Source organism: Struthio camelus, chromosome 3, assembly GCF_040807025.1.
Source record: "Struthio camelus isolate bStrCam1 chromosome 3, bStrCam1.hap1, whole genome shotgun sequence".
NCBI classification, from domain to species: Eukaryota; Metazoa; Chordata; class Aves; order Struthioniformes; family Struthionidae; genus Struthio; species Struthio camelus.
The window spans coordinates 94,085,502-94,109,309 of record NC_090944.1 but is presented as its reverse complement, the minus strand read 5'-3'; the positions used below and the strand labels follow the sequence as shown (position 1 = coordinate 94,109,309).

The window sequence follows — 23,808 nt, the reverse complement described above, 5'->3', positions numbered from 1 at the left end:
GAGGCGCCGGCCAAGCGCGGCGGCGGGAGGTAGGAGCCGCTGGCGCCGCTCGGGCACTCGCGGCTCCCCCGTGGAGGGGCCGTTCCAGCTTCTGCTCGCAAGCGGGGGGAGCGCAGGCAGCCCAGCTGTCCACACCCGTCTTGGCTGCTCGTACAAATCCCGTCTTGTTCCAAAACTTGGATTTTTTTTTTTAAAGTAACTGCAGGCTTTCAAGCCTGAATGATACATGGATTATCAAGGAATTGAGTACTTACAGTAAACACCCAACCGATAAAAAGAAAGGAATTCAAGAAACTTGTACACGTGTATTTCCACGTAAGCAGATAAAATGAGAGAAACTATAAATAATAAAGGAGTATTCAAAATCTATCCTAATTCTTAAGTAGTTGTAGCTAAATAGGATTGTGCTGTGAAGGTCGGGAGTGTGTGGTTGTTTGATTTAGGAAGGCTGAGAAACGCTGGTATATAATAACAAAAACTATTGTAATGAAGTAACACTGGTAGTTTAGCTAGAATTATATTTATTTCATTTTATTTTTTCTTTAGGCCAAAGAAGAAAGAATAGTCGTACTGGAAACTGAAAATGCCCTTCTTCATTTAAAACTTGCAGAGGTAGCTATCATTTGTTCATTTCAAAAATAATTCATATGAAGATACAGAAAAAAGACACTGAAATCTGCGTTCCTATTTTCAGATTCTGTGCTGTTTTCCTGTTGGGGAAATCTATGAAAGGATTAAGGCTCGATCCTTTTTTTATTTTTCCTTTTTTTTTTTTTTATTCCTAAATGGCACTCGTAACAACAGATAGCATATCAGTATTGTCAATTTATGAAAGTGATTGCATATGGAGTTACCTGATTTCGACTTGCAGGAAAAATGCAAAGGGCAGATTTTGAAGAAATACCTGGTAGACATAGATGGAATCATGCTTTAAAAAGGACTGTTCATAGAGTGCTGGAACCACATTTTATTATGAGTAGGGTTACTAAAGATGTCCCGGTGTATATCTCATTAGCACTTGTGTTACGTTTGTCTAGAAAAAGCTGTATATTGTAGAAGTCAGTTATAGAGCACACAGCAACAACTAGGTGCCCTCATTTCCATATATCCTTTTACAGAAGTACATGTTGTTTCTTGACCATTATTGAAACAGGGAGCAGCCCCTGAAAATATTTTGGGTCTTCAAAGGCAGGACTTCAGAGATTTAGAGAATTTTGAATATTTATCTACAAAGCTAGAACAGAGCTGGTTGTGAGTACTGGTTGTAAGAGAGACTGTCGGCCAAGAGATTCTAATCCAGGCTGACTCATTAAACGGTTGGGTGACCTCTGGAAAGCCACTTACCCTCCCTGTGGCTCCGTTAACACTTGCAGATAAAAGTCGGTTTAACATTTTTCAAAGCCTGATTGGAAGCCAGATGGTACATCTGAAATGGGCTTTGCTAGGTATACAAAAGAATACTGTAATTTATTTTGAGAAAATGCTTCTGTTATTTCTGTACTGCTTTATCATATTTACTAAGAACCTTAAGTGTCTAAGCAGACTTTTTACTTTCACAAAAACAAGAAATAAATTATTCTAGTCAGTTAGGTTCATCAGATATAGGAAGTAGTTATCTTACCATTAGAACTGATAAAGCCCTGTATTCTATGGATTTGTGTTTTATGGTTAATTGAGTTTTTATCTGCGTTGTCAGGAGTCTGTAGTGTAAGTCGGTGCTTCAATAAGCATAACATATGTATACCATGCACCATAGAATCTGCACAAAGTACCTGCTCTCTAGATACGAAGGCATAAATGCAGTATTCTTTTGCGTACCTAGCAAAACTCGGTTCAGAAGTACCATCTAGCCTGCAATGCAGCTTTGAAAAACATTAAACCCACTGTATTTTGGATGCATTTCTACTACTCACCTGCCTACTTCCACAGCATTTGTAGAACTTGGAAGTCTATAGTTCATGCTTGTGTGAGGAGAGTTCAAGAACTCGGTGTATCTATCTACAGTGCCTAATAGAGAAGATGCACTTCAAAGCCAGACAATTTGAATCTTTGTTCATATAGCCCCGCACTGCAGTCATAGAAGAGATGTATAGCTGCTGAAAAAGAAATGGCATTGTTTCAGTTTATTGGGAAATGTGCTGGCAGGCTGAGCACCTACAGAAGTATGAGCAGCGTGCCGGTGTTTCCACCATCAGTCAGAAACAATGGCAAACGGTTAATAGAAATACTTTGTAATCAAGCACGAACTGATCTTTCTACTCCAACAGTTATTTAAATATACTTAAAAGGCTTTAGTTTCTACTGGGTTGATTTGCCCTAGCAATCTGAAAATATGAACTAAACTGACATGAAAGAGTTTTAACTTAATTTAAGAGACCCCGTTTAAAAGGATACTGATTTTAATTAGATGAGTTTAAGGTTGTGCAATGTTGCACCATATCTCTCACTTTTTTACCAGTTGTGCTAGTGAAAAACATTACTGCCATCAGCTATCCATCGCTGTCTGCGGTTTAGTATTTATGGACGCTTCAGATCTGCTGGTGTAACTGCCTGAATGATTGAGTTGCAACAAGTTCAATGAAAGTGAGCTGGGTGAACAGAGGTCTCATACTTAACTTGTAAAAGCTAATTGGATTCATTTTGGCTGAAGTGAGTCAGGGAGCTTTGAAGAGAGACTTATGAGAATAGCCACTAATAAGGTTTTGCAATGTAAATGTTTTTCTATAGCTTGTATCAGTCTAATAAAAACGTTATCCCATGCCATAGACCTTCCCTTGCGTTATAGCCTAAGGACAATCATGAATAAACAGCACTGCCACTGTTTTCCTCAACTGGTACGTTATTATCCTGGTAGTGTATTGTAAGGGTTGTAACTGAACATAAAAAATCAAATTCTTTCTCTGTAGACTGCAAACTTGCCTTTGCCCATTTGGAAACATGCTTGAAGCAGACAGGTATTAAAAGATGTTAGTTCTTTTCCTGAATCATCTTTGGTATCTCATGTTATTCAAACTCCTTTCTTTTAATTAAAGTGTTTGTCTACCTTCATGCCTCTTGCTTTTGTCTGTGGCTCTTCAAGTCCTGATCCTGCAGTCTTCCATTCATACAGCCAAGTTCGGCAGGATGGATCTGACTGCAGAACTGAGATTTCAGTTTGGAGAATGCCATTTAAGTGGTTCAGTTTCACTTCTGTTTATAATAAAGCTGACTATAAAGAGTTTTATAGTCAGTTTGCTGCTTCTCATGCATGAGCAAAACTTTATAAATTCTGAGCTGCAAGCAATTCTGATGAATGCTAAATCTACAATTATTTTAACGGATAAACCGTAAAATCCAAGGGAGCATTTCCAATAAAGATAAATTTGATAGTGAAATTGATGAGGAGTTGACTACAAAGAAAAAGTAGAATTGAGTAGCATCTTTTCTTATTGTCCATTTTGAGAAAAATGGTGGTAGGGGAACCAATGCAGATTGTTAAAAATACATTAGATGTTAAAAGTACATTCAATTTTAACTAGCTTAAACTTACGGGCTTGAGTACTGCAATTGCTTGTATATATGCTTAACTTTTCACCTGTGGCTAGAGCCATTAATTTTGGTGCAGTATTTCTATGCATCTTGTCAAGCATGTTTGTAAATATTGCATGTGAGTAACTTGAGTCTTGAAAATCCCCAGAGTAAAAGAGTACATGAACACGATATAGAAGCTGTCCCAATTTTTAGCCCCTGTAAAACATATGATATTACATGCAAACTTTTTTGTGCAGCTTTCATCTGATATATTTCTTGCGTTGTGCAGCTTTCATCTCATATATTTCTTGCATCTTGCAGTGCCTTACATGAGCTTTACGGTGTGTCTCTCAAGCCAAAATTGTTAACAAAATTATTATAAGGTATGGAGGAATGAAAAAATGGTTCTGGTTAGAAGTGTACTCCACTTACATCTCAGCTGCATTTTTTTAGTACTTCTCAAGGCACAGGCTAAGCCTCCTAAAGAGAAGAATCCATCTCTCTGCTTTCCATGTTATTTAGCCTTCTGAACTGTATGGTAGTTTGCTTATAGTGATTCTGAGAGTACGGTACACATATACTACTTCAGCAGAAAGTGAAAATTAAAATGAGATAGATGTATCTTGCAGCAAAGTTGCAGGGTAATTCTGTAGCATACTAAAAAGTGAAAACTGGTTGGAGACATAATGCTTTTCCCTTTCCTTGATGGCAACTATTACAGTGCCTTAAAACAAGAGTTCTTTTAAAATAATCTTTTTCTGCTATTCTTTGCCATGTAAGTACTTTTTATATTAGTTGCTAAGCTGTTCTATAGTTCTGCAGGACTTCTGTTGCAGTTGTGAATAGAGGAAGCATGCTTTGTGAAGATGAAAAAGCTGCATGAAAAAGTTAGTTTAGATACGTGAAACACATCTTAAAAATTCTAACAGCTCCAGAACATTGTATTGCTGTTCTTGCAGATGTCACCTGTTAGTAGTTTAGCTTAGTAGTTAAACTGCAATTAATTCTTTCTTTACTTTTTATCTAGCACTATCAGATGTTTGTAATTAAATCAAACTCCATTATGTAGGTAGAGTTAGCTCTTTTACATCATTGTACTCTTGTATTGCTCTGTTAAATTAAACAACTGGGAGCTGCAGTCACAGAGTTTATGGACTGAATAAACTGGGAAATAAGCCTGTGCTAGAGACAAACGCATTCCAGAAATAAGGAGGGAGGCTGTCAGTACTGGTTAAGCAATGATAGATGTCAATAGATTGCAGGAAAGAAGTGGTGAAGAAGTTGCAGGTGATTTTTAAGTGCCAAGATTGTCTATAAATCATCAAAATACATTTTTAAATACAGTACAGTGCAGAATTTCATGACTTCTCTATAGAGATTTCACTTTTGTGTTCTTCCTTGTAAGTATTCAAAGTTGTACTATTTCTATTTTCCATTTGATTTCAACATCTCAAAAATTTGGCCATAAAAATTGCTTTTGAATAATAGGTTGTTGTATATTATTAGAAAGGATTATTCTCCACCTCCTTTAAAAGTTGCTTTGGTTGCTTTGTTCCCCGAAGGCCCAATTTACAGTTTCATTACTTCAGTTTTGCACCATTGCAACTCTGCTGAATGCAGTGGAGTCAGTGTTGGCAGGAACTGAGAGATGAAACAGCAGTTCGGGGGCTGTGTATTACCAGCTCCTGCAGGATTCTAGCAATTAACGTGTACTTCCTCTCTGCCAAAACCATGCGGCATATCAGAGACCCTTCTGGACTAAATGTAGATACTCCAAACTGACCATTAAACCAGCCCTTTACACGAAGAGAAGGCACAGTTGTAACCGTTTAGATCCCCAAGAATAAGTATGGGGTTTTAGGTACTGCAAAAGCATTTCAGTATACTGTTGCTGAGGTTTACCACCCTACAGAAGTAGAATATTGTGATGTTAGCCAGTTACTTGGAGATGATCCTTCACATGAATCATAAAAATGTAAAAGCAAAGAAATTATGTATTTATAAAATCGTATGTTATCAGGTGATTCAATTACAAATATTTACAGAGACAAAGGTGACAGAACAGAAAAAGAAAAAAAAATTAATCTACTTATTCTGGATTTATAGAAGGAAACTTCTTAGATTTGTATTTGGCTAACGTGCCATAAACGATTACCTGCTGTGTTGCCTAATCCGCGCCCTTAGGTGCTGGACCCAGGAAGAATGCTAGCTTCTATAATCACTCCTTGTTGGGGATATGCTTAGGACTTCACTCCATCTGGAAGGTCCTCTCTCATCCCCTGCATTTTTTGCATCCTTAACTGATCCAAAAGGCAGTTTTTGTTCCGAGTTTCTGAATTATTTGACCCACTCTATCCCATCTTAGAGTGACACCGTGACACTTGGCCTGCAGTGAATGCAAAGTCTACAGTCCATATATAAGCATCTGATCTAGTCACTCTAGGTTAATGAGAGGCAGGTATTTCTAAAGTGCAACTCATAAAGACGATATCTTCAACTGGTCTGTTCCATTTATGGCATTTCGTGTGGTAGGAGATAACATTCAGTTTTTAGATGTCCATTTTCTAACAATGGCTACTAGGAATCCTTAATATTAGAACAAAATGAGTTTTGAGTCTTCAGTGTGATGTTTTTAGGTGTTCCTTTTTTAACAGTATCAAGGGTTGGTTGGAAGAAGCACTAACGAAGTTTTGCAGCTCTACTCTGCTCATGGACAGCAGCAGGCATTGCAGACAAGCTGTGTTGTAACCCAGCTTCACAGAGCATTACAGGTAAAAACATTTAGTAATAACTTAGCCATAGTCTATGCTCTAAACATATATGTTTTTATCAAATGTCGTAAAAAACAGGAAAACAATCAGATCTGAACCTGATCTATGGCTTACTGCATGCATGGCATTACCTGCAGTGAAGTGTAGCAATGCCTCAGTTAGCTTAAAACCTGTAGTAGTTTTGCAGCATTAGGCAGCAAAGTGTTGACTGCACTGGGAGTTCATCCATGTTGGAGGCACTCCGAAGCAGGAGTATTTTGCTGTATGCTCAGTCAGACAGTCTTAATTTTGCATTCAAGATATTGGAAAATTTTCCCTATAGTATGAAAATAATATTTTCCTTTGTTGAAGTACTTGCTCCTTAAGTTACTCCATAGAATGGTGAGTTCCTTTCAAGGACACTTAAAAATGTCATTTTTTTCTCAGGGCAGTTTCGAAAGCCTCCATAGAATAACCAAAAAATAAGTTAGGAAAGGAACCTAATTCTAAATAGACACAAGGATTTAGCGTAATTACAGCAGTTCTCAGTAGATCTTGCAGTAATGTTTTACATTTTAGGTTGCTTAAAATGGCAGACCTGCTTGTGATGCAGTATCAGTGGATTGAGATGGCTTACTAGTAGAGATAAATGTATGGTAGAAGAGTTGAAAGCTCTCTAGATAAGTCTAAATTAATGGAATCCTATACCTGTAATTGAAAAAAAAAAAAATTGATTTCTGCCCAGTTATATGTTCTGTGGTTTTTGAGACTGACAGCTATAGCGATTACCTCCCTTTAGTTTGATTTATGGTTTTATCATTAAAACTTGTCGATTAATTCAAGGTCACTAACACAATTGGAACAATTTAAGTCTCACAGACTCGTTGTGATACTTTGCACCAAGCTGACTAATGAATCATCACAGTGTGCTGTGAGATAAGATGCTGTTAAGCTCCTTTTAAAGATGGCTTTAAGTGCCTGTTCCAAGACCTTGAAGTCAGAAAGCCTACTGATCCTAAAATTAGGGCAATTTGCATTTATTTCATTGGAACTTTTAAGTGAATATAAGATGCCCTGGATATATATATTTAAAAGTCACACAATGTATGTTGTACTGAGTTACAGTAATTATATAAACACTTTTCTGAACAATAAAGGTTTCTGAACGTATTTCTCAAAATACGTTTGTTTTCATAGGAATGCACAGAGCTGGCTTATTTAAGAAACGACTTATGGTGAACCTTAGCAAACACCTACTGAACACAGTGTGGGTAATAAGTGCAGTAAGGGATATATGGATCACTATTTATTCATTGCTAATTCTGTATTTGTTTAATAAGTGGAAAGAACGTTCACACTTTTGTTTGATGAAATAAGAAAGACACATCGTTACACCTGAGACTATGGTAGTCCAAGAATGTGCAGTAAGATGGTAAGGATCCTTAAGTCTTGCTGAAGTCTTTAGGAAATGAAATTGCTGACTCTCTTGCAGGATCCTTCTCAAAATATACCGTAAGATGCACTCCTGATGACTTCCTTTCATGAAGTAGAGTGTTCTTCTTCACTGTGACATCTCACCATAATTATTTGCACTGCAGTTATTTTGATTCTTCCTCAACTACTGTTTTTATGTCTTTATAACGATTGTTTTTTTTTTTCTTGCTGATAAGAGGCTTAAGCAAGACCTGAAGAGCCTCCACTCATTTGCTCTTGAGCTTTCAAAAGACTTTCAGCATCAATGCAAGACTTATCTTTACCAAGTTTTGACAGTGGTCCAAAGGATACAGCTACAAAATGAAGCAATGCAAAGTAAGGCTCATTGCACTTACATTTCAAACATGTAACATCAACAATGTCACTGTTAAAAGTTAGTAATGTTGAAAGGTAGGGTTTGGTTCTGAGACACAAGTCACTGAAATGGTGGCGCTTTTCTTTGTTTGACCTTCGATCATCATAGAGTCCTCAAGAAATGTTACAAAGAATGCAAACAACCCTTCATTTTCACAGGGCTGAGAGGCTGATAAATTGTTCATATTTAGTTTTTGTGCTGATAGCAGCTGCTACTAGGCTGCTGGGTTGGCTCAGCTGTAATATTTTAAATCTGAAATTCTCAGCCTTCTTGTCATGATGGTTTTAGAATAGCTGAATAAGGAAACTGTTTCTTTAGCTGAAATTTTTTTACTTTCGATTGTACCAGAAAAGGACTTGAGATTTCAGAGACTTCTCAAAATAATGTCTTAAAATTAGGACAGGCTACATTTTTTTTCTGTTTATTTAAGGAGAAAATTTTACTTCTAAATCAAAAATCGACGTAGATGCTAGACCGTAGATAATAACACCACGGGGACTGCAGTTTCAAAGTTCAGGTCCTTGTTCATGTGTACATATAAAGCACACCCTGCAGTGCACTGGTGCTTTCTGCCCCTGTAACTGAGGCCAAGGTGCCTTGGTCCTACATCTGGACCTGTTGGTATGGATCTTTGCAATCATCCCAGTGTCCTTGATTCTGTTGGAGCTCCTACGAGGCCTGAGAAGAAGATGCCGCCTATCTGATTGTGAAATGGGGGCTTACATTGTTTGAATTGTAGCAGCCTGATAAACTAACCATAAATTCAGGAATTTATGCTTGGACTGATTTGATTTCAATGGGACTACTCATGTCAGGACTGACAAGCAGCTTGCTCAGTGATGGGTGTTTGCAGAACTTTTCCTTGTACGTTATGTTTTAAGTCATTGTTAAAACAGTTACTTGTAGTGGATTAGGTCACTGCTATCCATGTGAGGAAAACACTTAAACAAGTTATCTTTGAGTCTGGAAAAAAACAAAGTAGAAGAGTAAACCTAGGTAGAGGTGAAGTTCCCCTTATTGAAATGGGGCTGAAAGGACAGATAGGATGTTGAATTTGGCACATGAGCAGATGTGGGGTAAATAAATAATAATTACTCCTTATAGGACCTTGTAGATGTCTCTTGTCTGTTCTGGCCTTGCACTTCATGGTACATTGTTTTATGAAATCATAACCGGGAGGAGCTTCTTCACCTATATGAAAATAGTATATTGGTGCTTAGGTGAATGTCTTATTTTCTGAGCGGGACATTTTTCCATCCTCTCCCAAACACTTCACATGGAGTTTGTGTTTTAAGATTAAATATTATATTCAGAATTGCCATCCTGAAATTACACAATTTTTTGCTAAGCAGAAAGCCCAAACTATGTATTCTGGAGACAACATATGTTACTGGTTTAATCCTAAAATAGAGACTGAGGATGAACAAGAGAATTATAGAAGAAACATTCAAGAAGGTGAATCCCAAAGCTCTAGTGGTCATGCAGCAAGCTCTAGAACTTTTGTGTAATAGCTGAGTACTCCCTTGCTTAAAAATAATTAATCATAGTCTGCAAATCAGGCAATTGCCATCTTTCCTAGTGAACTGGTAACAGACATGAGTAATTCACGTATGAGAAAAGCGCCAAGCATTCTGTTGTTATAGGCCTGTTTCCCTCACAAACAAAGCTACTATAAATTCAGCAAAAAATACTGGCCACTTGATTGCAAATGACACTACTGAGGCAGGTGCAATAATTAAGCAGATTTTTGGAAGGGTAGGAAGGCTCTGAAAACTTAAGATGACTTGCTTCACCATGCAAGTATTATCAGAAAGAGGAAATAACAGCATCTGTGCATGCAGAATAGATTCAAAGAGGGAAAACCACTGTTCTTACTGCTTGGCAAGGTGGCAGGTACTAACAAGCAAAATGTGTCCATGTGACTATGTGACAAAGGCATTGCGGCAGGTTACTGACATATTTTGTGAAAGCTGCTGGAGCTCAGTGGCTTGTGCATCCTTTGTGGTTCAAGGACATTTTCTCTCTGGGGTGATGAAGAAGGAAAAATGGGTAAGGAGCTTATCTCCCACTTTGCCCATATGCTGGCCTCAAAATCCTTCCTCCTGCAAAAAAACTGAGCTCTGCACTGTGCTAATAACTTGTATTTGTGGAATGTGAACTACCACTTTTTCCCCCATGACTGGACAGTGGAGTCTCACCAGCCCAGCTGCCTTTGGAAAGCCTCTCCTTAGAACTGAGTGGGGGAGGAGGGGGAGGGACCTTGGATCCAGATTTTTTATATCTTGAAAATGTTCCTCCTACAATGAAAAACAAAATAGGAAGACCTATAAAAACGGAAGTCAGATATTTAGGAAGCTAAATGCCCAGTGAATCTGTACGTGTAACAGAAATATTGCAACAGCCCGAAAAACAATTCTACAGATGTCACAGGATATAAAACACAACTTCAGAAGAATTCAAAAGGATTTTGGAATTAAGTCTATTGCATCATGGCTGCTTATCCTAGGAGGCAAGGTTGGAGTGACTTCCTTTTTAAACTGGAATCTAGTCTGGAAAGAAGCACTAAAAACCCAAGGGACCTATGGGGACAGCTACACATCTATATCTTTTGGTGGCTGTGCTAGGTTATGCTGCTTCTCTTGTTCATGTCCCTGGCATTGGCCTTTCAGTTACACTGGTACAATTGTGTGACCATACACAAAACAGATCAGGGAGCTGATCCAGGACAAAAATTACTCAGCAGGAAGGGTTGCTTCTAGCCCAGATCAGTTTGAGATTCATTTGCAGTGTGACCCCACAAGCACTTGTGCCAGCACAGCTGAAGGGCTAGTGTCCCATTGAAAGGAGGGAATGAAAATCTCTTTGACCAGAACTGTCAACTAAAGAAATGTTACAAGCCTGAACATGTTTGCAAGCTATCACTCTTTTCACTCTTCCACAAATATGGGCCTATTTATTAACTGAGATCTCAGCAGTGCTCAGTGCTGTTTAAACAGAAAAACAGAAAAAACCAACATTCTCGGGTCCCAGAAAGTTTCTATGTAATTAGATGAGACAGGAAGAATTGGAAGTTTGTGTGTACCTAAGTTTATAAATTGTTGACGTATTTTTTTATGAAGGTTACTTAACTCATCAATGGATTAAAATCTCATTTTTTGAAAAGTACTGTATGATTAGTATGGTGAATGTCAAAGTCACTTTTGACAATTTGTTGTGATATGTACTTGCATGTGATTCTCCAGTCCAAGACAAACTAGTGTTACTCCACATACTGAACGCAAGAAACAGATTTTTCTTGGTGGAGCTCTTAGACTTTGTACTCTTCAGCTATTGGCATCATGTGTCCCTGGATGCATTTACTGTGGAGGAATAATATGGGCTGGAGGTGAACAGCTTGGGTATTGCAAAAATAAGATCTTAGAAATCTCCAGTGCAGAAAAAGGTCCTTTGAAGTCTCTAGTTTTTAGTCTGTGTTAGAGATCATAAATCATTTATGTGACATGCTGAAACCCTAAAAGTCCATTCCTTTCTTTGTAAGATAGCACATATTCAGCCCGGTGACCAGCTTGCTAACTCAGCTCTCAAACCATGATTCTGGCTGCTTGCTACTCTACATTTTCAAACAGTTCACTAATTGCTGGGGAGATTGATTTCCCACTGGGTTTCCTAAAAGCTTGTTTTTTACACAGGTTTACAGTTACTTCATGAGCCTTCTGGACTATGTTTTTGTTTTAGGCCTGCTCAGTGTTAATGTAGTTGAGCTGAAATAAAATCGTTTGTGAGGTTGGAAAGCTTTTATAATGTCCCATATTGTTCTCCTCGATTCGCGTGGAGACTCTGTAAGGTTCAAATGATCAGTCTTTCTTGTTATGAAATTTTAGCCATGAAGTGAATGCACCTGTTGTAAAGGGCAGTCTTATAGCTGTTTACAGGATTAGTAGTGCTGTAAGTGAGGCTGAGGATAAATAGTAGGTTAACATCTTGTAACTTAAGCTGGCATGAATCTAATAATCCGTGCCAACATGGCATGACTTAGCCTCATCCAGAAGTAGTTTCCTTCAGGTTTTGGTTTTAGGCTTTACTGTCAGGTAACGATAGTCTAACTTAAGCTGACACATTAGACCTACCTTTGAATATCTTGGCTTTTTAATCATTTTTCAAGATGGCACATGTATACCTGTGGTAATTATCTGCAACTTTGCATAGCCGTTTCATAACAAGAAGTAAGATGGGATTTTTCAGAAGTGACTAGTAAATCATAGACTGACCATCTTAACTTAGGTGTGGTAGACGTTAAATAAGTTTATGCTTATATTTCGGGAGGTGCTATTGCTAAATCCATTCTGTAAAGTCATGGAATTGAGTTATTTGAAATAACTTTCTTCTTCTAGTGTTCCAGATAAAAGCTTTTGATCTTGAGCAATCACTACAAGAAGTTACAGAGAGATATGAGAAAGAAAAGCAAAAGAGAAGAGCTCTACATAACAGTTTAGTTGTAAGTATCTTTAATGACAGAAATCTTCTATTTTCTTATAATCGTGCCTGTAATTTCCTCACCAGTAAAAGTAATGAATATGCTTTCCATAGATATATCACCTGCCCAGCTATTTTTATGCAATGCACTTCTTTGCTGAGGCACTTCTGTCTTACAATAAACCCTAGCCCATTCTTTTTACATAAACATCTTCCAAACGCTCTCCTGGGGCATGTGGCCCTAAAGAGTACGATTCATTTTGAAAAGTGAGCAAAACTGAATTTCCTAATCCCTTTTTCTAAATTTGCAACTCCCAGGAAACCCCATTTCTCATTTAGCAATTTCCCCACAATGTGAAATTCAGGGTATATAAATTCAAGCTTGATTAAATAAAAGTGTTGCTCTGAAATTGTTCTAGAATTCTTAAAATGATTGACTTGAAATTGCAAAATTTTCTTTTTCTTTCCAGATATATCTAACTGTATCCTGCTCATTTTTTAGTGATGGTCCATTTGGGATTCATTTTTTGTTTTTTGCCCTGTTAACTCTACTCTCCCCTGCAACAAATGACTAATTTTGAGTTGCCTGACTCATGACCTCTACAAGGGACCTAATTTTTAGAAACACAAGACAATGGGCAGTTAAAGGCAGTGTTCACTAGTCATCACAGACAAGCTGCCTTCATTAATATAAGGCAAGAGGTGAGCAGCAGCAAAAGGGAAAGGAAAACACCAGGTTAGATAAACTGAAGTCTGAAACAGTCTACAGAGAAAAATCATTTACTGTCTTTTTAGTCATATATGAACACACGATGGAGAGAAAAAGGAACAGAATGTTTTATATTCTCCATCTTCCTCAGGTCTGGTGTTTGAGGAGCAATGTAGTGTTTCAACTTGCTGTCTGTCAAGTTAATGTAGGTGTCTGAAGAAGCTCTAGTGAAAAAGGAGGAGACTCAAGAGGGAAAATGGCTCAGACTGAAGGCCTTTTTTGTTTGCCGTATAGACTGAGGAGGGCCACCCCCTTCCATAATTCTGAAGAGCTTACGCTTTCCCATTTAAAGTTAGGAGAGGGCAAATGATACTGATACTATTTTTTTCTCTCCATGGAAAGTCTAAAGCTCTGATGTTGAAAACATTTATCTGTTTTCTTAAACACATTTATGCCTGTATAACTTATTCTGGTGTATTTGTCCTCTCCAGGAATTTATATTAAATACATGTTAATATTCTAATCCTAGGAGTTAAGAGGAAATATCAGAGTCCACTGCAGGATCCGACCGTTACTACCTTTTGATACAGCTGCTGGACTTAAAATACCACAAGATGGGTAATTTATTTTGGCTGCATTATAATCTTAGCTGATCCATATTTAATATATGGAGAAAACAATAGCTTTGTGTGCGAGAATAACTGTGTTCTCGATTTTTCTGTTTTTATAGGGGTAGGAAGACTGTGATGGTATTATAACAAATAATAGCCATTTCCTTTTCTTTCTCCTGTTAAGATGGCTTTAGCCAATCTCATCTCCTTATCTAAAGGTCTTTCAACCTGAAAGCCGTAGCAGTTTAACAACCCACAATTATCCCTGCCTTGACAGAAGTAACACAGCTGCTGCCAATTTAAAGCATATTCTGTATCCTGTACAAATTCTGGGATACAGTAATTTAATAACATCTGTCAGAAGTTACGTGGAGAGAGACCTTCAGCATTACAGATGTTTTGTAATGCTATAGAACAGATTTGCTGTCAGCACAAACACTTGTAATTCTATCTGTCTAAGTATAATTTGGCTCTGTATCTCTAATTTGTAATACACTTACCATAACTGAAGTGTCAGCACGTCCCAAGGTTTAAAAAGAAAAGAGGGATTAGATGCACGTATGTGCTGTAACAAGCTGAATTCTCCATAGACGACTAACATGAAAGAAGGCAGAGATCGATACAAACACCAGCAGAGAAAGTAGGGGAACACTAGGTGGGTGTCTAGAAAACAGTAACATCATGATTTGCCCTATCAGAAAATAACTTAATTTGGGACTTTATTTTACTTTCCCTGGCTGGTATTTCTAAAAGAATACATACAATGTTTTAAAAGTCTATGCACTTATGGGAAATCTTTAAGAAAATATATAATTGTTTTAATTAAAACAAAACAAAAAAAGCTAGACAAGAAATTTCTAGGAGTCTGAAGGGGAATCTTGAGTTAACCTGTGCTTAGTATACCTGTGAAGTAAAAAACTCTGTTTTTGTTGCTATATGGAATAGTGCAATTGGCTGCTAAAGCATAGGGTAGAATACAATGGACTGTGTCAAACATGCAATTGCTAAGCCTCGCTTTTCTTAATATACCAAAAGGAAATTTAAATAAAACTTAGTTGTAAGGACTAAGGACTGAGTCTGAAAACACTTACACACATGAATGTATTTATACACCTCAGCAGTCCCAGTCATTTTTTAGATTAGTAATGGATGCAAAATTACTTCTGATTGTATTTGCAGAATCGGGGCCAAATACCTAAAAAGACAGTTATTTTCAGTTCGACATGCAATAGTGAAAGCCTCTTGTTACAAGCTTTCCAATGGTGATCTAAAAACAATATTGCATTTGAACTAGTCTTAACTGAGTTTGTTCTAAATTTGCTTTTTTAAGTAGATTATTTTGCTTGGTTGCACTTTAATTTGGTTTTTAGTCACAAATAACTGTGGTGTTATTTGTGGGGTATGTACGTGGGGTACAACAGAAATGAAAATTCTGAAAGTTACTCTTTATACAACTGTAGTTCACAGACATTTTGAGCATTGACTTTCCTGACTTAAATGAAACATTTATGGTTTCTTTTCCCCTGTTGTCAGAAAAATTTTATTTCTTACAGGCAAAGAAACTTTTCAGAAAAGGTGGCATATGCAGCTGATGATGTGAGTATATTTAACAGTGAAATTCACAAGCACATTCACAGATACTATGAAAGAGAGAAAAAGAGGGACAGGTGAACAATCGGTTCTTAAGAAAATTAGGTTCACAAGACAATTCTCAGTACGTACCCAGCTCTGATCTCCCATGGATGCATTAGCGGGTGATTTCTGCTATTTTTATCCTGGCTCTTTGTAGTAATAATAGCTTGGTGCTTCTGCTGCTAAAGTCATCCATGAACTGGAGCTTGGGTGTTTGCAGTAGTCAACCTGCTGCAGACTTCCTGCACGCTCTTTGAGTTATTTCTATTTACTGTAACCATTTCTAAAATTATGTCAGGCTTTTTCATTTTTATTGTTACAATACAACTAATGGTTTAGGAAAGAAATACGATATCTCACAAAGTACCACAACAGCCTACACGGTATTGCAGTCAAGCATGTTAAAGGATCCTGGCTCAGATCCATCAGAAGAAGGAGAATGAACACTGAGGTTGCAAGTCCAGATGACACTCCAGCATTAACTGAGGCCATTACCGAGACATAAAAGTTAAAAAGGCACAATAGTGTGAGCTAAGGTCAAAGTATTATTAACTTGGGTTTTACCTTTAATTTTCTTAGCTGTCATAGTTCTTAGTCAGTTGCTCACTGTTACATAGTAAGTAGCCACATTCTCTTCTGTAGTATAGTGCTTAAAGTGTACATGAAGTGACCTAAGGTATCTTATGCATTTAAATCTAAATTACAGCTTCACTGGGTGGTTCTCTGTTGTATAGACTGGATGGTCCTATACACAATTGGGAAACTAACGGAGCACATGAAGAGTCAGAGAGAGTGACTATGTCGTGAGATAAAAAATGGGAATCTGTAACGTTATAGTATTATAAATGTCATGACCCGTTTATTGCACTACACAATGCAGTGACCATTTCTCACCTGTTACATTTTCTTGTAGGAAAAAAACAAAATTAGATAATTAGGTTTTGGATTATTTGCTATAGCAATCTAATGTATTACAGTATCTATAGTTTTACAGGCAAAACTGTGTGTGCTTGCTTAAATCAATGTATAAGTTTGAATTTGTATAGAACAGTGAGCTGGTAAGCTTCAATATGCTGACTGACCTTGCGTTTAAAAGTCCTTACGAAATATTTCAGGAAAATAAGCATATGTATGGACTTGATTGTAAAACGAAATTTGTAAGGTACTATCTTCTTATTTTTGGAAAATACAGTATTGAATTCAAATGTTTTATTGGTTTGCTTTGAGAGTTATTTAGTTAAAATGTTTCCTAGTTCTGATCAAACACCTTAAAGTTTGTATTAGTTTCATAATAAGAATTTTTGTTTATAGAAAATTGATACTTTTGTTTAAAGTATCCAAGGTCATGTGGGAGGATAAAATATGACTGATTTTTTGCAAAAAGCAATCAACTTAGACTAATCTAACAAAAGCAAAAAAAAAATACAATGTTTATGCCTGCTTCTTTTAACAACTGTAGATGTTATACCTGTAGCTATGATAAGTATGCAGTTTTCAGATAAAATTATGTTTTTTGATTTGTTATTGAGGCTTTAGTTTCAACCCAGTCAAAGCTCACATTTCTGGAAGTAAGTTAGCCATGTTCCAAAAAAGTATTTATGATTTAAAGGAAATTTTAGATCAAGGTTAAGGGAGACTGCTTGTGATAGAGGTGCTGAGGTCTGTTATTTAAATAATGGCTCGGTTTCCAGATTTTTCCTTGAACTTATTGGAGAATATTTTATGAAACTGCGCATGTAACATGGTCATTTTAGAGCCAACATGCGTTACAAAGCAGAGCTGCATAGGAGACCCACAGTCACAATGCATTTGATTCCTTTTCACTCCCCTCCAGCATATGCATAGGAAACTATGGTTTGATCTGATGGACAGACTTCAGCTTAACATTGTACCTGGACTGTGCTAGAGCTCTGGGAATATTCTGCCTCCTCTAGGCTACAGCTTGTCATGTTTTAACTAGAATAGGGAAAAACAACTGTCTCAGTGAAATACTTCAACCGAATTTACAGTGTGAAGAAGTCCTGCTTCTCTTCTGCCAGCAGCTGTCTTAACACTTCCTTGAAACTCTCTGTACATAGGCAGAGCTTTAACTTAGGCAGAATGACTGTGTGTTGCCTTGTGAGACTGAGACCACTTGATTTCAATTTAGGATTTTCTTTGACCAATTTTTCTCTTGTTTATTTAGATATTCATGTCATTAATTCTTCAAAAGACACAAGTGACCTTTTCTGTAATCTTGTACATCTTGTTTAGAGAGTCATTACTGTGATTCTAAAGTCTAAAAAAGGCTTAGTTTTTTATTGGCTGTACAGGAGAGTATTTCATTTCAATTTTTGAGCTAATTCGAGATTTTAAAGTCTCAGATTGCATGTATAAATATAATCATTTTCATATGGAGAGTCTGGCTGCTAACATTAGGACTCCAGGGTGACTGTCTCCAAGGTTTTTTCTTGTTAATTTCATATTTGATTCAAATGTATTGGCTTGAAAGATTTGAAGAAGCCTATGTTCAGATTTTCTTCACATTTTCTCATGTGCTTGGCAAGGTTTCTTTTCACTTTCCCATGTATGCCCAGCTACTCAGCATAATTGTAACAACTGTCTGAGCCTTTCTCCTGAAGCTCATTGTTATAATAATGGTAGGGAGTGAGCACTCACTATGCATCAGGTTGAACTACTTCACACAGATAAGGCATTGAGCGGCGCTGGTTTTGTGTCGCTGCTTGGGGGAAATAAGCAGATGAGAGGAGATGCTCTGCTGGACCTGATCCTTACAAAAAAAGAACTGGTCAGGGATGTGAAGGTCAGGACAGCCTTCATTGCAGTGACCAGGGTGTGGTGGAATGCAGGACCCTGAGAGGAGGGAACAGGACAAATAGTAGGATTGCAACTCTGGACTTCAGAAGAGCAGACTGTGGCCTGTTCAGTTGTCTACTTGGAAGAATCCCATGGGATACATATGATCCTGGAGAGAAGAGAGGTCCAGAAGAGGTTATTTTCAAGGACTACCTCCTCCACACTCTATCCTGATGTGCAGGAAGCCAAGCAAGAGTGGCAGGAGGCCTGCATGGGTTAACAAGGAGCTCTTAACTAAACTCAAACAAGAAGCATAAAAGAGGTCGAAGCAGGTACAGGTAACTTGGGAGAAATATCTGAGCACGCTATCTGAGTGTGCAGAAATGCCAAAGCTCATCTGGAGTTGAATCTGGAGAATGATGTGAAGGGCAACAAGAAGGGCTTCTACAGGCATATTAACAGCAAAAAGAACCTTAGGGAAAATATGGGCCTGCTGCTGAATGAGGCAGGGGAGCTGGTTACAGGTGACATGGAAAAGGCCAAGGTGCTGAATGCCTGAACTCTTCTTAGTGGTACCCAGTGACAGGACAAGAAGCAATGGACACAAATTGAAATACAGGGAACTTAACTTAAAACATAAGAAAAAACTGTTACACTGTAAGGGTGATGAAACACTGGAACAAGTTGCCCAGAGAGATTGTGGAGTCTCCTTCCTTGAAGATACTCAAAACCCAACTGGACATGATCTTGAGCAACTGGTTCTAGCTGACCTTGCTTTGAGCAGGGGGCTTGAACTAGATGAGCTTCACAGGTCTCTTCCAACCTCAGTGATTTTGTGATTCTGTTCTAGGGTCCCACCTCTTGCTCTTCTGTGACTCTGTCAGTCTCTGGCGGAAGAGTGTGCTGTATGTGCTACTGAATATAGCTGTTATGTGCGAATGATTAACTGTGCTTTGGCCTGAATTCACGAGATCCAAATGTAGATGTTTACATGAGGTGCTTAAGTTAGGAATTTAAGCACTCCAGACTCCCCCTGTAGGCAGTGAAGAAAAGTAGCCACCACCTCTGCATGGAAAGTCATTCACCTAAGTTCTGAATTACCCTTTAGACATGTTTATTTCTCTCCAGTGACTAGATAGGAGCCTGAGACACCTGCCTTAGCAAAATACCTTGTTTTGTCATTTGAATCCAACCTCCTTTGGCGCAGGAGGAGAAAAGAAACTGGCTGCCTCTGAGTGGTTATTTCCTTTCAAATCATTTTGAAAAGCTTTTCACTTGGGAGCAGTTGAGAAAAAAGTGATGACGAAGAGGCCGCTCTGACTATCGGGGAGGATGTGGAAGGATTCTGCTGTTTTTTTCTAGATCAGATTGGGAAAATGTATTAATTTACCCAGTAGGACCCTCCTTTTCTTGGGAGATAATTTTGCAGTAGATCTGGTGGATGTAGCTGTAGTAGCTGGAAACGTTATTGCTCCCCAGTTGCTTTTCACCATCCCCAGCTGGAGGTTTCTTTCCCCGCAGCTTACCTAGGCTAGGGAATCCTTTAAGCAGTCCATCTCTTCCTCAGTGCTCTGTCAGCCAGTTGTGCTACAGTTAGCAGTCAAAACAGATCAGAAACTATCGCAGTGTCCCATCCATTGGCTGTGTTGTGTGGCAGTAGCCTTGGGAAAGGGGGCAATAGCCTTTAGCAGATACACAGTGACAAGTGATGGGAAATGATAACCATCACAGCTGGGTTTTGTGATCATATGTCTATGGCCTCTGTTCCATATGACTCATTTAAAATTATTTCCTTGCTTCATTGAATTTCACCTGCTCAAGACCTCCCCAAGCTTGGCTGTCAGGGCAGCCTGAATATTTATGAAGCATCCATTTGTCATTTCCAAGACTCATTTTGCCCTAAAAGAACTCCGACCAGCAGTATTCTGTCTCTCTGGAACAAAAAAAACCCATTACTCAGTATCGTTTGATACAGGTGTCGGGATTTCATAGACGCTACTGACTATTGACAGGGAAACGTGACGAGATTCTGTAGACCAGCAGCTGTGCTGGATGTGTTAGGCCATACTGAGCTCTTGAGAAAGGAAAGTCATTAAAAATGCTCATAATGAAGACTTCTCCCTACTAGCAAGTCTTTTGTTTCTGTTACGCAGATAGAGTTTTTTCTGTCCCATTTTTCATCTTGGGAAAAACTAGTCTGCAAATAAATTTGATAACTGAATCAGAAAGACTTGCATAAGTCTACCTCATAGTCCTTTTTTTTCTTCTTTTTTGGAGCCTATTTGCTGAGTCAGGCCATCTTGTAGCAGTGTTGTGCTCACATCTGTATTGCTGCTAAATTTGTCTGTTTGCTGGGACAGACAGCACAGTTCATTCTGTGTTGCCCTCATTGGATTGGCCTCCTCCAAAGAGGAAGAATATTTGTAAATATAAAACAAGAAATTTAAGTGACTTTTTTAATTAGCCACCTGCATGCTGGACATACTGTTATGCAATCATTATTTTTTCAGTTCTTTGTTACTTTATTCAGTGGCAATACTAGTTTGAAAGGCATTCGTTTAGCGCTGCAAGCCATTTGTCTGAAGCATAGTAGAAATTTCTTCAACACTCCCATCAAAATGTAATGTAATTGCATGTTAGTAAGCTAGGAAACCTTGAATAAGATGAGGTATTTTATGTGCTAATGAGCTTCCACTTGGAGTGTTGTAAACCCTTTCCTTTTTTTCTCTACTTTTCTCTGCCATTAAGCAACATATGCCGTGAGGAGTAAAAGGGCACAGGAGTCGCTAGTTAAGACACGTGAAAGTGCTGTGATTACACTCTATTAATAGTTTAAAGAGCTGCTGACATATTTGACATGCTTACAAAACTGCTACATAGTCCATCTGAAAAGTGGATTCTACGAAGAACTCATCAAATTCTAGCAGTTGTGCCACTGCTGTTCTCTTTCATAGTTGTGGACTAGCATGATATTCTGTGAAATATGCATCTTCTGTTCAATTATAGGCACAAATAACATGTATATATTTAAGCAATCTGAAATGACGCCCTGAAAACTGACCTTAAGATAAAAGGGCTCTGTTTGCCATTTTACTACCTGTGATGAGAATTAGATACGTTGGTTTTACTTGCCTGTGGCTTTCTAGGCATGTAAGAAGTGTAGGTGATGGTTTGGATCTTTCTCCTCAACTTAAGTGCCCATATTTTGTGCTTATTGCTCTTTAATCACGTAAATGCATTTTGAGATCCTTTCTCCTGATCTGGCTAGTTCACTGCGGTAGGCAAGCTCTAAAACCTCAAGTGCTGGTGACTGTTGGAGCAAGGTTTTGCACTTTAGGCTCTCTCCAGTTCCTTAATTACTGCTGTAACCTGGAGCATTAGAAATGATAAATATTTTATTTGCGTGCTTATGATATTAACTATAAGTATTTTGTTTTCTTCTTAGGAAACTGTCCTTGTAAAGTGTAACCGTCCTGGTCATGCATCAATAAACAGGACTTTTCAGTTTGAGAGGTGGGTGGTCCTGTGTAGCAGTTTGGATTGCTGGAAGATTTGTATAGTGAAAGCTAATTTTTCAGTATGCATTGGGTAGAAGATGATGTTCGTATTTTTTTTTTATTTGTGTGGTATTCACTTCTTTCTAGGACAGAATAATGCACTTAAGGATACAGATGATGCACTTTGTCTTCATTCTGAATGAAGACCACCAATATACTTACATTTGAAACCTGTGCAGAGACTTATTTGATGCTCTTCACAATAATCTCTGAGTAGTTGTGATGATCCTTGCAGCATGCTGCGAGATAGTAAAATACGTTATCCACATTTTAAAGGGGAGGAATTGAGGTGGATTACATGTCTTCAGCATCAGACATACAGCATGACTGAGCCGGAAGCTGAACTGAGGACTTCTAAGACCTGGTGTTCAGTCATGCTACTCATGGTTTAGAGATAAAATGGACTGAAAATAGAGAGCTGGGTAGAGTAATGGCATGTAAATTAGTGGTCCTTCGAGGGAAAGGTGGTAGCGTGAACACTTTCCTGATTAGACACTGGAGAACCCACGTAGGTGTGAGAAGTTTTGAATGCACCAGCTGCAATAAAGGTTTTGCTTTTTGTGCCTTACAAGACACCAGAGAATCAACCCATAAGACAGAAAACTGCAGGGAGTCAGGCTGAAAGGTGCTTTGTGTTCTTTTAAAACGGAGCTGACTTGAACATCTGAAGGCAGGAATGAAAAGTTAAACTAATACAAATGAGATCTCTGTAAACTAAGAAATACAAAATTTTGCCTCATGCCTTTCTTCTAATGCAAACTTTGCCTTACTGAGCTATGTGTGTACATTGCAGTGACTCACTCATTCAGTAGCTCTCTACCCTGAACTGTGCTTCAGAACCCTCTGGACACATGAGGATAATCTCATGCTTCCTTGCTGAAAGCAAAACTTGTATTTAAAGTTAAATATATCCAACATGAATTATCTCTCCTGGTTTAAATTTAAATTCTGAGCCTGTTCCACCCAAACTGCTGTAGGTTTGCTAAACACTGCCAGTTATTCACCCTTTTATTGAGGCATCCTTCTAAGATCCTGCCCTTTTCTACTCATCCAGACTAAGGACCGGGGACTGGCCACCAAGTGACTGAAAATCCTTAAGATAATGCAAATATTGGGGAAGCTTTACTGACTCCACAGGTTATAGGACTCCTTTGATACAAGGCATACATATGTGATCTCTCAAGAAACATGGTCACCTCGCATGTCTGCTAAGCTACTTGGAATAATTGCTTTCACCCTCTACCTATACCTAACACAGCAATACCAGTTGAAGTGAATGCAGATTAAAGCTGGAATTCAAATCTGTAGAGCAACGCAGTTAATGGTATTGACGCAGGACTCCAGAGGTGCTGTGATTCTGGACATGTGGTGTAGATCATGATAATCAGGAAAAAGCTTAAAAAATGTAAATCCCTCAAAGAATGCAGTTCTCGGGAAATGGTTTTTTTTTTTGGTCCCGGCACAGCTCTATTTTATAAACAGAAGAGCATATGGTTCTTATGAACTCAAAAATGTTTATTTTTTTAGCAACGTTTTATAGAACTAATAAATGTCAAAATGTTTGATTTCAGCTCAGAAAGAAAATTCCAGCTTTCAGCATGTTATGCTTTTATAATTTTATTGGTGAATCAGTTAGCAAATTAAAAAAGCAGCTCAGAATTGTCAAGGTGAAATTAACATTAATGACCATGCAGAGACAAATCTGTCATCATTCGGGTAAAAATAAAGGGGTTTATAGAAACAAATTTTCTGAATTTGCTGCATGCTCTCAGCTGCTTAAGTGTGTGTCTATGCTTCAGCCAGTTCTGTGATTATAATGTAGCAAAGACTAGTTCAAGCCAACTTTAGAATACTTTATTTGGGTACTGGTAGCATTTGAACCACAGCAGCTCAGTAGTGGCAGTAAAATCCCTACAGGAAG

At 38.1% G+C, this 23,808-nt stretch overlaps 1 protein-coding gene across 1 annotated transcript in view; it reads left to right on the top strand.

Moving 5' to 3' along the window:
* The window catches only part of KIF25 (kinesin family member 25), a 45,744-nt gene that overhangs the window by 340 nt on the left and 21,596 nt on the right, over positions 1–23,808 (top strand). Inside the window, exons 2-8 of the mRNA XM_068939136.1 lie at positions 547–612; positions 6,165–6,281; positions 7,931–8,069; positions 12,501–12,604; positions 13,821–13,909; positions 15,456–15,498; positions 21,776–21,843. Of these exons, the coding sequence (XP_068795237.1) occupies positions 547–612; positions 6,165–6,281; positions 7,931–8,069; positions 12,501–12,604; positions 13,821–13,909; positions 15,456–15,498; positions 21,776–21,843 (626 nt within the window). The remainder of the gene's footprint in view (positions 1–546; positions 613–6,164; positions 6,282–7,930; positions 8,070–12,500; positions 12,605–13,820; positions 13,910–15,455; positions 15,499–21,775; positions 21,844–23,808) is intronic.